We start from the raw sequence: 16,926 nt of genomic DNA, 5'->3' as shown, positions 1-16,926 counted from the left end.
AAGAGCCAACTCTTAACTTTGCTGTGTGAGACCCAACATTTGGTGCTTTTTGAAATCAGTATATTTAGAAAATATATATACACTATGTTCAATAAACTCAAACTCAAAACTGGAGACACAGAGTATAAGAGTTAAGAGTTTTTATTTGTTTTGAACAATTTTCTACAGTATTATACTAAAAAGCATAATAAAAGGATACAGGACTATGAGTTACATAGTTTTTATAAGAGTTTGTATGAAAATCAACAAATATTTGTTTTGGTGAAACATTATTAATGTTCTTAGATACATTATTTTAATTACATTACATAAGTGCTTATGAAAAGAAGTAGTAGCTACAGGTTTTTATAGGATTTCAGCTGCTCAGGAATTAACATGCCTGGTATTTTTGTTGAATACAAGTTGCTTACTTCAAATTTATCTTTGCCACTTTACTACAGGTGAGCGTAGAAAACTTATGGCGCTTCTCCATATGTGCGATGTAGGCATGCTATGTACGCCTTTCTCTTTTCCGTGGCTGAGGTTTTCAGTCGTCCCTCAAGCTTTAACACAGAGAACTACTGCAACTCAACATGTATTCTTCATTCTCTAAAGGCCAACATTATTCCAAAAAAATATTCAAAATATATTAAAGGTCAATCTTGCATGCCTTGCATCATATCAGTAATGTGCTTGGAGGAATGCTGTTACATCAAACCTTCCCTTTCTGAACTCAGTGAGTCAGTAAAATGCATGCAGCTTTTGAGGACAAAGTGAAACACCATCTAATGGCAGAGCCGCCTGAGCTATAACAGCAAAACTAGCTCTTAAAAAAATAACTTCTCTCCCGGCTTAAAGGGATAGCTCAATTTTTTTTCAACAGAGGTTGTCTGCAGCAACTCTCAGTAATAGTTTTGTTGCCTAAGCCAGGAAAATGAAATATAGCAGTGAGTTTGCAGAAAATTTTTAGAGTGGTTAAAAGCTAACCACTAGGTCGAGGTGAAGAGCTAAGTGCTGTGTCACGGTGAAAAGCTAAGAGATGGGTCACCATTTTAGCTAATTTAAGCAATTTAAAACAGCTAATGCTAAAATTGTTTATGTATGCTATAGTAACGTAAATTGTCTACATTTTCCCTAAGCTAATCTATCTTCATGGTACAGGTTTTAAACCATTTATTCTGTTGACAGTTTCCATTTGATTCAATCAGTTATCAAACACTAAGGGATTTTTTTATTCTTGGCTTACGTCACTTGACATAGTTAGCTTGGTTATTGAAGACAACACTTTGCCTTCAATAACCAAACTAACTCACTGGTTTTCCAAATTTGCAAAACCAGTAGAGATTTTGATTTTTAGGTATTTTCCCAGTTCCATTTTGAACTGTCAAAGTTTGAACTGATTTCTTTTAAATACAGTATTGAATTTTTCAGTCACTGGTCTGACATACAGGTAATTTTTTTTTATGAAATGATAAAAGTAATTGCATTAAACTTGCTTAATCCCAGTTGAATTTATAGTTCACATCTTTCATTTTTTCTTTGAACACTGCATCAAAGTGCTGTGCCTCTTCCGGCGTAAGCAGGTTCCTCCAGTCTCCAGCGACCCCTGAAATAAAACACAAGAGACGTGGGACCTTTTAGAAACTCTTTCTTTTTAAAGGAAAATGTTGAATTTATCTCATCGGTTATGGAAAGTTATGGAATTTGCACACAAATGTAACATAACTTTAAGCCTTTTTGACTTTTATTTCTAAAGTCACTAATGTGTCCAAGTTGTTGCCTTAATGCACTTGAGTTGAAATTTTAATATTTTCAGCAGCAAATAAAAATGAGATTATTCATGCGTTAAAATTCTACAATTCATATAGCTCTATTTTTTTTAACCACATATATTTTGTGCGCTTTATTGAATCAGGACAAAGATGGAACAGTTCAATAAAAAATAAAGAATAAGACAAGTAGTTTGAGCAAGACACAAACAGCAGTACCATCGAGACGGCCATAGTTGTTGTTTGTGAACATAAAGTTTATCACTGTTGCCCAAGAAACATGATTTCTTGGGCAACAGTTTCCAGTTTGTAATGCCTGCTTTTTATATCAGTTCAAAACGTTTGCCAATATATCCAAATCCTACTAAATCAGTGGTCAATTTCTCCAGATTATCCTCCTCCATGTTTGAAGACAATAGTTGTATCTACTGTAACTGTGTTCCCAGAGTAACCTTTTGACTTCCTTGTTACTACACTGCAGTTAAACTCTCAAACGTAAAACATGGAATGAGTACCTGGGTAAAATTGAGAATTGCACAATTGCTGCATAACAGGAAGATTCCTCTGATGAGACCTTATGTTGGGAGGAATGTGTTTACACATGCTGGAGCACATCAGAGAACCGATGTGGTTCCAGGGTAAAAATTATGTCAGTCTGAGTGCTGCTAGAAATGCAGCTCCGGAAACACAAAGAGACCACTTAAAATGATCAGTTTCTCTGATTTTAATTTTTTACAGGTATATGTTTGAGTAAAATTTATATTGTTCCTTTATTCTATGAACTACTGACAACATGTCTCTGAAATTCCAAGCAAAAATTTAGTATTTGCAGAAAATGAGAAATGGTCAAAATAACACGAAAGATGCAGCGTTTTCAGACCTGAAATAATACAAAGAAAACAAGTTGATATTCATTTAGAAACAACAATGCTAGTGTTTTAACTCAGGAAGAGTTCAGAAATCAAAATTTGGTGGAATAACCAGGAGGTTTTCAATGGGGTACAGTGAAGTGGGCTCTTCATTTTTTCCAGAGCTGTATAGTGTTAAGATTTACAGAATTTGTCACAAGCAGCCGTTCATCATTGTGACGACGTGCTTTTAAATTCATCTGTAGCGTGCTGGATTGCTAGGTCTCCAAGCTATTACTTTTGAAAACCTTTTCTTTTGATTTTATTCTCCTTGCTGGATGAACCACCAGGTAAATCCTTATATTACAAACTCACCCAGAGTCTTTATTAGTACTTTAGTTAAGGGCATCCATCGTGTCATCCAAAACAATGTCACTACTCCTGTTACTTTTGGCAGCTTTTTCAGCTGGGTTGAGATTATTACTTTTTAAGGGCATTTAAAATCAGGAGTGATTCCAAATTCACTGTAAAAAATAATCCAAACCAGTCTTAACTGGCATGAAAACCAGGAATCTAAAACAGACACCCATTCCACCACTAGGGGGCCATGTTAATTACAAAAACTCACCTTTACGAAGGAACTGAGTCTTTGTTTGGTCCATGAACTCCTGGGGCACCACTGAGTAGTTGGACATAGGGTTGTTCTTCATGTTTTTGAATAAACACTTGTCGGCAATCTTCTTCAGCACATCTGGCTCCAAAGACTTCCCCAGGAACTGAGCGATTCTGCTCACAGAGTCGTTCAGGTCCTGCTGAACACGAAGGCACAACACAGTTCCATTTCAGAGATTGGTTCATGTTCACAGAGAGTTTCATAGCAAGATTCGCTATTCCTGTACGACTTGTTTGAAACCAAAAACAAAGGAAAAAGCACTTTGCTGTCACCTTTATCATCTCCTCGTAGGAGATGTACATGATCTGCAGTTCCTCTTTAGCGTTCAGCCAGCCTTTCACATGGTCAAACCAGGAGCCAAAAATAACTGAAAAAAAAAAACAAAAACCAACAGATTCACACATTTTTTCTCTTTATCAAGGATTGTGAATCAGTTTTTGAACACAAATAAGATTAGATTTATACTCTGTAACACTTTCACAGTGCATGCAGGATAAAGCTACATAGAGATGGTAACCTTTTCCCGTGAGGAACTTCTGGAGGAACTCGCTCTGCGAACCCGGTTTCACCAAGAATGAGCTGATGTTGTAATAGTGAAAGGCAGACGTGAACACGTCTTTGGGGTTCCTCATGACGTAGACCACCTGCAGAGATGGTACAACAGTTTATAATGTATCTCCAAAGTACAGAGTTTCATAGCAAAACCCTTTGGTTTGTGTATTTATTTGTTTTTCATTTCAAAATCACAAAATTAGACTAACCCAAAATTATCCAAAGTAAAACTTCCTCACATTTATAATTTTTAAAACAATTATTTTAACATGCACAAACTGGAATAAGATGGCTTAAATTATTTTTAAAAATTCACAGAGTGCAGAAACAGATCATCCCTTTTTGAATTTGTGAATTTCTCAATGAGTTGTACTAAATTTTTTGAACTTCTTCAAAAAATGCGACCCAAATCTGGATCACAAGTTCATATCAAAAGTAGTGATGCACCGATCCGATATTAATATCTGTATCAGTCCCGATATCAAGAAACATCCTAGATCAGTTATCGGTGACAATGCGCCGGTCCAGAAGGGCGGCTCTATTCAGTCTAATTCTATGTTTTGTGCTCTGAGCGACATCATACTTTCATTATTTATTTTATTTAAAATTTCTAATCGAATGAAGCTTCTGAACCATTTGAAACAATGTTTGTTGTGGTTTATTTTTACATGTTTGAGTTATGTCAGTTATCAACAGATTTTGTAATTCAATACATTTATGTTTGTTTAAAAAAAGGAAACATTTTAAGTAAACTAGAGCACTGTTTTCGGTATTAGCCGATGCTAAACCTCCGATATCTGTATTGGGATTAGAAGTGAAAAAAGTGGACTGGTGTATCCCTAGTCAAGAAGGGGAAAAAAATGTTTTTGATAACACACAGAGAGGATTTTATTAGATTAATAAAGTACAGCAGTGATCCCAACCACAGACTCAGTGGCAGGTTTACCTTTGGTTTTACTTGAAAGAAGGATGGCGGCATCATGTTGTAGTGGAAGTGCGTGGTGAACAAGCGGGGAGACGGCCGCTCTTCAAGCTTCAGGCTGGAGGCCCGGGTCTCCTCCAGCCAGGGAACGCGGTCCCAGTTAGGCAGCGTCTCAACGGAGGCTGGATCCCCTCCACTTAGGATCAGGGGAAGAATTTCCTGCATCCAAGTTGTCCCTACACAAAGAAAACAAGGTAGTGAGAATATGCAGCCTTTTTTTTTTATTTCATTACTATTAGCAAATATTTAAAGCCAGGACAACCGTGCTGAATATCACAATGTTTCACAGAGTTTTCATTAAAGTACGTTGATAAAATCCACCAAACTTGATGGATAACTTGAATTAAAGGAAGAAGACTTCCCCTTTCAACTTTTCTTACGTTAGATTTGTAGATTATAACAAACTGAATAGATTTTAGTTCAAGTTCAGAGCTGAAAAATGCAAAATAAAAAAATTATTCATTTCAATTGGATTCTAATCCTGACCCAAACTCTTTTCCTTTTTTTTTCTAAAAGTCAGGATCAGCGCAGTTGATTTAAAATTGACCCAGCTTTTAAACCATAATTGCTGTGAAACAGTCTGAGATTAATGATAGGTCAAAATTGTTTATTTTGGCCTTTATCACTGGCCAAAATAAACCTTGGACTTATTTTGGCCAAGATTTCAGACGCAACAACATTGGAAACTAAAAGCTAGCTGAGGTAAATCAAAGGTTACGGAAAGTTAAGTACTACTTTGTTTTTTTTCATGGTTTCAAGCCTTGTGTCTACATAGGAACTGACTGAAAACACTTTTTTTTTTAAAATAAATTGGCTCCAGATAAAAATACCCATTTAAAATGCCTTGCTTGCATTTTTGTGTCTAAAAAGGGAAAAACGAAACAACAACAACAAAAGACTATGTCACAGCCCCAATTTCCAAAGTGTACTTCCCCCATTTCTCGTCTGTATTTGGTGTATTGCTGCTGCAGCGTCACCCCACCATCCTGCAGGCCTGTCACTGCAGCGTTTGGCTTGTTTTTAGAGATCTGACAATGATTTATCCACAAAGGCAGCCTTTCAAAAACAAGAAGTGAAAATATAGTTTTCTAAAAATGTTTAGATGTTAAAAACATCCCAATTTACGTAAATTATTACTGTAATTATATAAATAAAAACTACACTTTAATACAGATCTAGAACTTTGGAGAGCAGGCCTTAGAAAATCCACTTCAGAACCACTGGAATACCTCAAAATTCTAAGTAATTGAGTAAAACTTTAATTAGGCAACCTAAAGTAGATATGATCAATATACATCAAGACTAAAATGTCCAGATGGACTTGAGGAAATGAGTACTTTAACTATCAGGAATCTTTTTTCCCACAATACCACCATATTGCTGATCTGCCACCACCATGGAGAACACATGGGCATAAAGAAGATTCCTATGCCTAATACAGTATACCCTGGGTTATGCAAGGTATATCATTTGAGGCATGAAGATAATGTATTAAAACAATTCTTTTAATGTTGCATACAGGTGTGGCCCAGCTAAAGGAAGTACTAGCATTAGCTCTTTTCACATCACAGTCCTCTGATATGGCAGCAAAGACAACTAGCCTCAGCCTTTTTACAAGTCCAACACTGCTGGGCACATCCTGCAACAATGGGCGCTTACATACAGTAAATGGAGAAAGAAGGGCCTTGTCCAGCCAGTTTGTGACTGAAGCATGGTTTATTATAATGACATGCGACTCTTGTCCCACTACTCCTACCATCACAACAGACACTTGTTTACCTTCAAGGTGCAACGGAAAGCAGGTTAACCTCAACCCACGCTTTCCATTCACGACATTACTCAGCATAAATCGCTTACCGTATCAAGGGATGGCACAACACTAGAAAACAATGTTTCAAAACTCTTAAAGGGCCTTTTAATAAAATGCCAGACAAAGTACCTGATGAACCAGTTTCACTAGCTGTATAGATTCAGCCAACAAGTTTGTCTCTCAGTGGCTGCATTTCCATTGACCGTACAACAGCGCAACTTGACATTTCGAAAATAAATTTGCTTAATGGAACCACAGCAATTTAGGTTTTTGATTCAAGAACCGGAGGTGGCTCTTTTTGCCATATCAAAATTAGTTTATTTCTCAAAATTGCAATAGAACCACATTTTTCGTACGACACAAGTTACATCATCACACAACCAGATGTTGCCACTGACACAAACCACAACAAAAAAGTTTTTTATTTAAATGACTTATCGGACATACAAACTTATTCACGCGTCTCTTTTTAAATTTTTTAATGGAAATTGCGAAACAGCCAATGCCTAACACACAACGAGCCTGTGTGGCAGAGTCAGGCTCGTTGTGTGTTAGGCTCTGGTTCCCAGAACAAGAACTAAACAAGGTAAGGCTGCATTTAGTTTCTATAATCCTTAACATAGGAAGAGACTCTCAAAAAGGCAAATGCTTTTTTTTAACTTGAAGATTAAATAAAACCAATTTCTCAAATCTCATTTACTGGATGAATGTCTTCAAAAAGAGGTAAATCATGGTGACCACATATAGAAATCAATTTGTATACAGGAATACTATCCATACTTGTGGTTGCTTTCGGTTGAACGCCACAGCGTCAGACAGGATACTGATACATCTCCGGACCGTAACTTCGCCAACAGGTCATTTCCCACCAACAACACCTGGGCTGTATCTTGACCTAAATGCACAGAATGCTGGAGGATGTGGGCGACACTTCTGTGAAAACTTATCTGATCAAAACGGTGTCAGAGGCAGAGAGGAAGTCTCAGATGAGTTGAAACAAGAGCCAAAGATTTTTTTTTTTTAAAAGGCAGTTTATCAACAAATATCTCTTTAACCTCATGAGTCAAGGTTTTGACCACAACACAGCACTGAGACTGCACCAGTAAAGGTTTGAAATTATATAAACTTTAACAGCAAGACGTCAAAACGTCTGTGTTGGGTTTTACTGGATCTCAGTGCCATGTTTGACGCAGCTAACCTATCTGATGTAGAGACAGGAAAAGTTGGTGTGACCGTCTGCGCCTACAACTTTTGGTTCAGATTTTATGAGTCAGATCGAAACTACGCTGTCATTTTGAAATACTTTTAAGCAAACCAAAAGAAAGAAAACCCATGTGAGGTTCCTCAAGGCTACATTCTCAGGCCACTTTTTTTTGTCCATCTACACGTTCTCTCCTGTTTAGATGATGTAGTGCTCCTACATCTACTATATTTATCAGACGACATATCGGAATCAATATCCGATGTTTGTTTACGTCTGGTTGCAATTATGACACAATGTGGGAGTGTTGGGGTGTTTATCTGACACAATTTAGGTGGTGTGGTTGCTTTTATAAATTGTTGTAAGTGTAAGAATATATATATACATACAAAATATCAATAAATATTGGTAATCACCTTAAAAACATCACTAGAATACAAGGTTTACTGTCAAAATGGGACACAGAAAAACTTGCTGTTAATTTCAGTAGGTTACATTATTGTAATTATCGTATGTGGGTTTCTGTAACAAAAGAAGTAGGCAACTGCAGTTTGTCCTTAATGTTGCCAAAAGTGTCCTAAACAAACCAAGAAAATGGATCACATCAATCATATCAGCCTTTATCGATGCAGTTATTCCTCATCGGTAAAAGGACAGATTTTAAAATCTCATTGATGGTCTGTAAGGTACACAATGGTGTAGAGTTGAGTTGCTGGTTAGGTACAAATCTTAACTATGTTCCCAGAACAAGAACTAAACAAGGTAAGGCTGCATTTAGTTTCTGTAATCCTTAACATAGGAAGAGACTCTGAAAGTCTGACGTGTCCAGAAACTGTTGGTTCCTGCAAATCAGAAACCAAAAGTTTCTGGGGCAACTTTGTACCAACGTTGCTGTTTGTCACAACTTTCCCATATGGTAAGATATTACTTTATCAAATCATTTTCATGATTGAACTTTGTTTTAAATTAGCAATTTTAAGGCACCTGAGGGGTGCCTAAGGAACTAGGTCCAGTTTTGAACAATGGTTGCTTGTCTGAGAAATAAATCTATGGGTTTTGTACAATGTGTGTCGCGTGAATGGATGTTGCCGTTTAGAAGACACCTAATCTCGTTGGAGTTTATGACAATAAAGATTACTGTTTTTTTTTTTGTTTGTTTTGTTTTGTTTTAAGCAAATGAATAATCTCAGGACCAATCTGTTGGGAACATCTGTAGCTTTACAAAGAACCGATATCTGGTTGCGTACTGTGAGATCTTACATGGGGAGACAAAAAGAGTAAAGAAAAAGGAGAGGGAAGGCTGAACCGAGTATTGAAAGAAACAGATTAAGCTCTCAAAGACCCCTGTTGTACTGTCCTGTTCCTAAAAGCTAAGAAAACCCAAAGGAATAACTGTACTGTATAACGGTTGTGAAAGAAGAAAACACCTGTCTTCTGGAATCATGATGGTTTCCGCTTACGAAACTGGAATAAGAAACAGACCCAGTTTTGATGGCTTTCCAGCTGTAAGTTGAGGGGAACGGTGAAAATGGTATTCAAAATAAGTGGTCATAGCAACACTGAATAAAAGAAATAGAAATCAACAGAACTAATCCAAATGGAAACCTGTTTGGCGATACAGAGTTTCCACCCCGTGTATTATAAGCCTGGCGGGCCACCAGGCTTTACCTGTGTCCCCACCAGGCTAAGCATTGCTTTTTTTAAAGTCTTTTTAAAATGTTTGCATTTTTTAAGACTTTATAGTTGGTGTTCAGGTATTAATCTTCCAATCTTTTAATAACACATGATTATCAAGTGATATTTTCAAATTTCCTGCCAACTTTATAAAAACATTTTTAACTCAAAAAAATGACGGGCTGCTGTGGTGGAAAATTACTGATTATGCTATATTAAATGCTTGTGAACGCTCACCAAAAGAACTATTTGGGTTACATGTAGAAGGTTGGAAGTTGTTTTCTATAGCTGCATCAGAACCAGACTGTCCCGCCCCTTGTTTTTAATTCCTTATCCTTGGTATAAAACGTATGTGTTGTCTCTGCCTGGCAGAGCTTTTCACCCGGACCTGCTTCATTATTGATTGTCCTACAAGTTCTCTGTATTGTGCACAATATATGAATAAAGCTGATTGAGTGATATCACCTGACAGTGCTTGGTAATATAGTTTTTTTTTCCACAACACACCCAACTGGCTTGGTAATATGTAATAGTGCCAATAATCTCGAAAAGTAAGAACAGATGCCAAGCAAAGCCATTGGCTTGTATCAGTTTTGAGAGGCTTGCAAAGTCATTTCTACAGCTTCGGGACTCAAGCAAATTACAGTGAGAGCCATAATCCCCCAAGGGAGAAACGTGGATGATCCATTAAAAACGTCTGTTTTGTGTTTTCTTGCACAAAAAAACATTACTTTAAGAACAAACACACTTGGGTAATGAAGCAGAATTATGACCCAGAAACAAACCAATAAGTCCACATTAGAATGGCTCAAATAAACAACAAACAAACCGTATTTTAATTAATTAATCTTGGAGTGACCAAGTCAAAACCTGGACCTAAATCCGACTGAGGTTGAAAATCAAATCAGGTCAAATTTAAACAATTCTGGCCAAAAACTCAAGTACAATGACGTACAACACTCAGAATTGGATTTTATATTTAACCAGGTTACATTTAAATTATGTTCAAATGTATCTGATGGTCATTCAGAGTCATTTCCATGTGAAAAGACATTTATTTGCGCGTGTGTGTGTGTGCGTGTGTGTGAGTGTGTGTGTGTGTAGAAAAGATAGTTTGTGTTTCAACACGTTTAAAAGTGCTGCCATTTGGCACAGCGTAACTTTATGCACTTAAGGAACTCTTTTTCTCTCTTTTTTATCGTGATGGCAGAACAATGATGAAACGCTACCTCCGGATAACCCTTGGCTTAAGGGTAAAGTCCAATTCTTGGCCAGTTTTGTATAAATTATCGAAACACCTCACTATTTACGCGTTTATCAAGCAGTCTGGGTTATTTTTTGAAAAAGCGTTAAAATAACCCCCACACACACACACACACACACACACACACACACACACCTTTCCCCCCTCTGTTCATGACGCGAATGACGGCGGGACGCTCACCTGATTTGGGGTACGTTACGATGACAACATCGTCAGGACGAAATGTAAACTCCTCGTAGTACTTGAGGCTCTCCGGAGTATGTACCCCATTAGGTACATAGACGCCCTTGTACAGAGTGTAGAGGTCCGCTTCAGTCATGGTTCCGAGAAGAGTGAACGGAACTAAGTGTGTGCGGTTCGGGCAGCTCCGAGCTGAACACTGCTGGACTTTGTCTGAACTTTGTTGATAATAATGAGTAGGTTGGGACTATAAACCGTCGCCTCTTCCGGTGTTATGCCCAGAGCGATGCGCGCTCCCGCGAGAGGGGATGCAATTTTGGGCAGGCATGCGTTTCTGGGCATAACACCTGTTTCTGTGTTAGACTTTGAAACGTAACATAAAACACAGTTTTCAATTCTGTATCTTTTAGCCATATATGTGTGAAAATGAATCGTAGATGTTTTGTATGTTTACAAAAAAAAATGTTTTGTATGTTTATATCCAGCTTTGCAAAGGTATTCACACTCTCTGTTCATCTTACAAACACAACCTTGAATGTGACTAAGACGTTTTGTGGAAGACAGAGGCGGCCCAAAGCAGAAGCAAACTAAGCCGCTTCTTAGGGCATCCCATAAATGCTTTGATTTTTATCACAAACTTTTTATCTGACATTTTTGTATTTGTTGAGAATGAGAGTACTACTAAATTTGAATGTTTAAGCACAGATCTAAAGAATGCTTAAACATTCTTTAGATCTTAAAATAGTTTAAGATCTAAAGATCTTAAACTATTTAGAATTTAAAGAAATTGGCATGTTTATATGGTAAAAGTCCTGGCAATGCCACCTTAGCATGCAGTCAAGTTCTACAGACATCTATAAATTAACTTTTTATTTATTATTAATTAAAACTTCCCTCCGGGACTGGTGTTTAGGGTGCTTTAAAGGTTGTTATCCTGCTGAGAGGTGAACATCTGTTCCAGTCTTAAGCCTTCAAAAGTTTTCTTTCATAATTGTGCTGTTTTTAAGTCAACTTGACTTCCCATCCACTGTGACCAGCAATTAGCCGTACTATGTTTTAAACATAAGAACAAATTCCTCTGCTGTGTTCCTTTCTCTTTATTTTCTCTAATGTTCTCCAGCAAACCTTTCCGAGACCTTCTCAGATCAGCTGGGTTTACATTGAGGTTAAATTACAGACTTAGAAGTCCACTCAGACTTCTGACGGCAGATTTTTCCACTGGATTTCATTTAAAGGTGTCAGACTAAAGGGGGTTGAATACAACTGCGTGCCACTCTTTTCAGATTTTACTAATAAGCAAAAAAACTGTGCTTTTATTTACACTTATTTACTACTTCAGGTTAGTCTCACACAATCCCCACAAATGAAATACATTGCTACTTTCCTAAAATAATGCTAATAGTCCCTAGAATACATCATCTTTTGCCAAAAAAAAAAATCACTTTTGGCTAAAATGACAAAGGTCTTTTATGTTAGGAAGTAACAACATTTAAGTTTGTGGTCGTAACATAAGTGCACTGATTTACACCAAGAACCCTGAGCCTCACATTCTGCTTTACATTCCATTGCAGTCAAGTCTGGACATCTAGTTCACTCCCTTTTATGCACTAGCAGCAATATACAAAATAGTCTTCAGTCTATTGAGTAACCCTTAAATACACTGACAAAGCCACATTTATCTTCAATAATGGACAGAATGACAAAAGACATCATTTTTCATAAAGAGGCAGAAAAATCTTTGGCTACTTACTTTGTAAGGGTTCAGACAACTGGCTAATAATGTGGACTATTATCTGTTATCTGGATCAGTCTGGGTTTAGCGTTTTTGGCTATGTGTGGCTGTTTATCGTCCATCTTAGCAACAAACTCTCAGAGTGTATATCCAGCCAAACAGTCTTCTTTGGTCAAACAGAGCTTTCACAGGCATCTTCAGAGAAGGGTAAGTACACACACAGCTTAGTTCACGTCTGATGGACTTGTAATCCTTAATTTTTAATAACCAATTCTCTTCGCATTGGCATGGAAAGGTTTAATAGGGATATGAGGTACCAGTTTACATCTGGGCTGCATTAACACTGTAGTGTCTGATAGCACCCAGGCTTCTCACATCCCTAGTGAATGTCTCACATGGGACTGATCGATGTATGGAGTCCAATAGACTGAGACTCCATTTTATGGTCTCATTAAAGGGATGGAGAAAAGGTATTAATTCCAGCATCCTATGGAGAGGCAGGTATCACAAGACTAGAAAAACAGGGACAATGAAGGTAATGAAAACGTTATGAGACCCAAATGTGTGTTCAGAGGACAATATAAGATGTTGTGTAGTGAAAGTTGGAGGTAGCGGGGTTCTTTATTGATTGGGTCACGATTCCTTGCGATTTGGTTGTCGTGATACGGGTGGCAGGTCAGAATAAAATCTTTCATTGTTCAGCTGATCCATCACCATACCAGCGACTTGAAGATGACTGCTAACAAATAACCACAGCACCTTCCCTGCTCAGTCCCCTTTAATCAAACTCTAGTTCATTTGTCTAGAAAGTCGGGTTCATTTGGGGAGTTATGAATGAGCAATTGAACTCTGACCAAACATTAAACTCCGGTCCACCTACAAACCTAAGTCTCTGTTTGAATGCAAACAGACCGCTCTAAAAGCAAGAAGCAGACTAAAGAATAGAGCATTCTGGGTAAATACAACCGCCCAGCGCTAGACGGTCTTTTGCCAGAGACAAAAGAGAAATCCTACAATTGCTAAATTCTGGTGCCACTAGAGTCCTCTAGGTGTCTCTGCAAACCTGTCAAATTTCTTTGGCTTAGCTTGCTGTGCGCTAACAGGTACAATAGCACCCTGAGCAGGTGGGCTATGTATAATAGAAACCTGAGTCCCATCATTGCTGTATGAAGAAGAAGATGATGTTGACGTCTTCGAGTCGTGACCTTTGGTATTCACTGGAGCTCTTCACTGTAACAACAACGGAGCGTCAGGAGTGAGAGTTAGCTCTCTGATGTCTGAAGCCATTGTTCTCAACTGAAAAAAGATGTATTACTCTCTCTTGGACATACTTTCTAAATTTTTATTAAACATTTAATTTACCAGAATAAAATCCCATTGAGATTAAAAACTTGGCCAAGAGGCAGCAACAAGTACAACACAAAAAGTTACACGTTAAAAAGAAAAATGACAAGCCATCAAGAACAGGTAGGCTATATGTCATTGAATCGGATTTTAGTTTGGATGTAAAGGCACTAACTGAGATAAATTCAGTCAATCTCAAAGTTTCTTGTGGCAAGTTACAGGAAACTGGAGTAGAGTGAATAAAAACTCGTTAGCTGGGCAACAGCATCCTTCTTGCCCTTTTGAGATCTTCAAGACATTTGGTAGAGATTCATCACCTCTGAGGTTTGTTTATTTTACACAAATCAAAAGTCACACGAAATATGTGGATTACAGCTATGTGAATAACCGATTACCTGACTGAGATAATAGCTTCAAATGAAAGCAAATGTAAAGTTGAGTGGCCATTCTTGGTCACAGCCACTAGGTGGAGCAAAAGACCAGAGGAAGAGCCCCTGCTGCAGCTTTATGGGTGAAGGGGAACAAGATCTGTGGAGGATGAACCTCAGCTGACCTCAGTTTCATTCTGTGCTATGCTGAAGCAGACAGGAAGTGGTTTTGCTCAGTATACTTTTGAATTGTTAAATAAAGTACCGCATGCTCTCAACAGGATATCAACAGGCTAGCGTGCAAGGAAACATACACACTAGCGACGGAAGTCCAAAGGTGAGGAAACCTCACCACATCTTTAACTTAGCAGCCCAGTTAACCTGCAAGAGATCTGTTGATTGTTCCAGGTGAAGATGATCTTTTATTGTAAAAGTGAGAAATGTGAGAAAAAAAATCCAGGATTTGATTTGACTTATTCATAGGGGAAGGGAAAAATCCAAATTAGAAAAAAAAAAAATGCTTTTTACAAAATTACCATCTTCACTACACTGTGTTTATTGGTGCTTTATATATTTCAGTCAATCAATTTCCAGAAACCTTTAGTTAGTGATGCTCTGCTAAAGTTTAAATGGAGATGCAGTTTCTGGCTCACAGAGCAGGCCTCCCCTGTAACTCCTTCACCCAGCTCCTTCAGACTAGCCAGCAGCAATTAGCAAACACTGTGCATCTGATGAGCTCATTATAGTAGCTACTTCTAAGTACAACGCTGGTAAAGACCAATAATTAACAGAATAGCTAGGTTGTTAAGACTTCCTGAAGGCAGAGAGCAGACATTTTTAAAGAGACAGAAGCCCAATTTCAAGGCGTTAAATTACAAAGTCAAATTTCTTCTCCTTCATATTTGATATTGATGGCGTTTTTATAACAACTGAAGGTAACATAGTTACCTGATTGTTGAGTAAAATGGCACTATGTGCCTAGAAGATCCATAACACTGCCCCCTTAAGGCTTTTCAGACATCTGTAAAAGGGTACTGGATGGTCTCCTTTGGTCAAACACAGTTTTCACAGGCATGCTCAGAGAAGGGTAAGTACACACACAGCTTGTCTGGATTCAGTCTGAGCAAATTTTCAAACTTTCGAAGCAAATTCTCCGCTACTTGAAACAAAATCCAGCATCACTCAAAGATAACGAGAAATTATTACAGTAATTTTTCTAACTCAAAAGCTGCTAATTTACAATGATCATCTAAAACCAAAGTTCTTCTTCGTAGTCCATTTTCTGTGCATGCCGTGTTCAACAGGCTCTGGCAGTCTCGTGCAGAGCAGATTGTGGTTCAGTAGTCCCTTAACAACTGCAGAGTCAGCATTCATTCTGTAGTGCTGCAGCCATGTAGTGCGATCTTGCCACCAGTAACCTCGGTCTGGCGCCTGATGACTGGATCAGCTCCTTTCCGCTAACGGAGGCAAAGAGGCAGAGAGCATGTACTGTAAATAAAAGCCGCTCGTCCGGATTGTAGTTTGTGTTTTTGTTAAACCGGGTAATGTTCCTAACCTCTCGTAATCCAATCCGAGCAGATTGACTCCGTTGACAGCCAGGATCCTGTCTCCAGGCTCCAGCTTCTCACACTTGGCGGCAGGAGAGTCTGGCACGACCGCACGGATAAAGACGCCCTTCACCTTCATGGATGTGTTCTGATCGGGGAAATATGATAGCCAGGAGTCAGGGGAAACAAGGATTTCACACTTGAAGCTTTTTTTTTTTTTACCTGACTGTCAAATGTTTTAGTAGCAACACAGTTTACAGGCGTACTGTGTGGGCAGCTTATGATCAGTCAAGCATGCTAGCTGCAGCAATAGCAGGACACAATTTTCCTAAAAATGTAGCTTTATTTCAGCGCAGGGATTCATTTTTTTTGTTACTGCCACTAGACAGAAAATATTTTACATTCACATCCCACGATAGCTACGTTTCCAGTAACCATAGAATTGCGCAACTTGAAATTATGAAAACAGATTTGTTTAAAGGAAACGCAGCAATTTCGGAAAAACTCACGTTTTCGATAATATGTATCTTTTTGCTAGAATGAAGTAGTTTTTCAGCTGCATGAAAATAGATTTTTTGATACAGTTTTTCGATATATTATCGAAAAAATTCTGTTTTTCGAGAATATTTCAAAATACAGGGGTTTTTCAAAATAAAAAATAAAAAACATCCCAAAAACGGGATATATTTTTTATATATCATCAAAAAACTCCTGTATTTCAATAATATACATATATTTTTTGCTAGGATGAAGTGGTTTTTCTGATGTAACAAACTAAGACTTTTTTTACAAAACTGCAATGGAAACTTTTTTCGCATCACACGAGTCACATGAGCAACAGCCAAATGTTACTACTACTGGCAGAAACTGCGAAGAAGACGACAGGAAGTGATCGGAGGATGATGATTTTGTTTTTTTTTTTGTTTGTTTTTTTTAAACAATGTGCAGCTGGCTCCACCGGTGCTCTCCCAGAATCACAAGTTTCATAAAAAGTTGTGAAAAA

General features: G+C 37.8%; 2 protein-coding genes across 3 annotated transcripts; both read right to left on the bottom strand.

Moving 5' to 3' along the window:
* Positions 1-125: 125 nt before the first annotated feature.
* LOC103144306 (sulfotransferase family cytosolic 2B member 1-like) lies at positions 126-11,182 on the bottom strand. 2 transcript variants are annotated; one of them, XM_007561225.2, is made up of 6 exons: positions 10,933-11,182; positions 4,768-4,979; positions 3,787-3,913; positions 3,542-3,636; positions 3,225-3,408; positions 126-1,585 (listed from the first exon to the last, which is right to left on the bottom strand). In XM_007561225.2, exons 1-6 carry the CDS (start codon positions 11,069-11,071, stop codon positions 1,476-1,478), a joined length of 867 nt encoding a protein of 288 aa, XP_007561287.1. In that variant the 5' UTR covers positions 11,072-11,182; the 3' UTR covers positions 126-1,475. The 2 variants fall into 2 exon arrangements, with proteins under 2 accessions (XP_007561287.1, XP_007561296.1); XM_007561234.2 differs by having other exon boundaries at positions 3,225-3,405.
* Positions 11,183-15,280: 4,098 nt separating this feature from the next.
* Positions 15,281-16,081, bottom strand: LOC107837362 (ras-associating and dilute domain-containing protein-like). Its single transcript, XM_016676611.1, has 2 exons — positions 15,932-16,081; positions 15,281-15,833 (listed from the first exon to the last, which is right to left on the bottom strand). The coding sequence occupies exons 1-2, from the start codon at positions 16,060-16,062 to the stop codon at positions 15,740-15,742; spliced, it is 225 nt and encodes a 74-aa protein (XP_016532097.1). The 5' UTR covers positions 16,063-16,081; the 3' UTR covers positions 15,281-15,739.
* Positions 16,082-16,926: the final 845 nt, after the last annotated feature.

The sequence above is a fragment of the Poecilia formosa genome, unplaced genomic scaffold (assembly GCF_000485575.1).
Source record: "Poecilia formosa unplaced genomic scaffold, Poecilia_formosa-5.1.2 Scaffold4, whole genome shotgun sequence".
NCBI classification, from domain to species: domain Eukaryota; kingdom Metazoa; phylum Chordata; class Actinopteri; order Cyprinodontiformes; family Poeciliidae; genus Poecilia; species Poecilia formosa.
Note: the sequence above shows the minus strand (reverse complement) of the source record. Positions and strands in the feature narration are given on the sequence as shown.

Bases quoted from the DNA above. Each gene is read 5' to 3' on its own strand.
- LOC103144306 (XM_007561225.2), bottom strand. From the start codon at position 11,071: ATGACTGAAGCGGACCTCTACACTCTGTACAAGGGCGTCTATGTACCT. The intron at 3,914-4,767 runs GTAAACCTGCCA...CCATCTCTGCAG, and splicing joins TCTTTCAAGTAAAACCAAAG to GTGGTCTACGTCATGAGGAA. The intron at 3,409-3,541 runs GTGACAGCAAAG...CTTCGTGTTCAG, and splicing joins CCTACGAGGAGATGATAAAG to CAGGACCTGAACGACTCTGT.
- LOC107837362 (XM_016676611.1), bottom strand. From the start codon at position 16,062: ATGAAGGTGAAGGGCGTCTTTATCCGTGCGGTCGTGCCAGACTCTCCT. The intron at 15,834-15,931 runs GTTAGGAACATT...TGCCTCCGTTAG, and splicing joins CTCGGATTGGATTACGAGAG to CGGAAAGGAGCTGATCCAGT.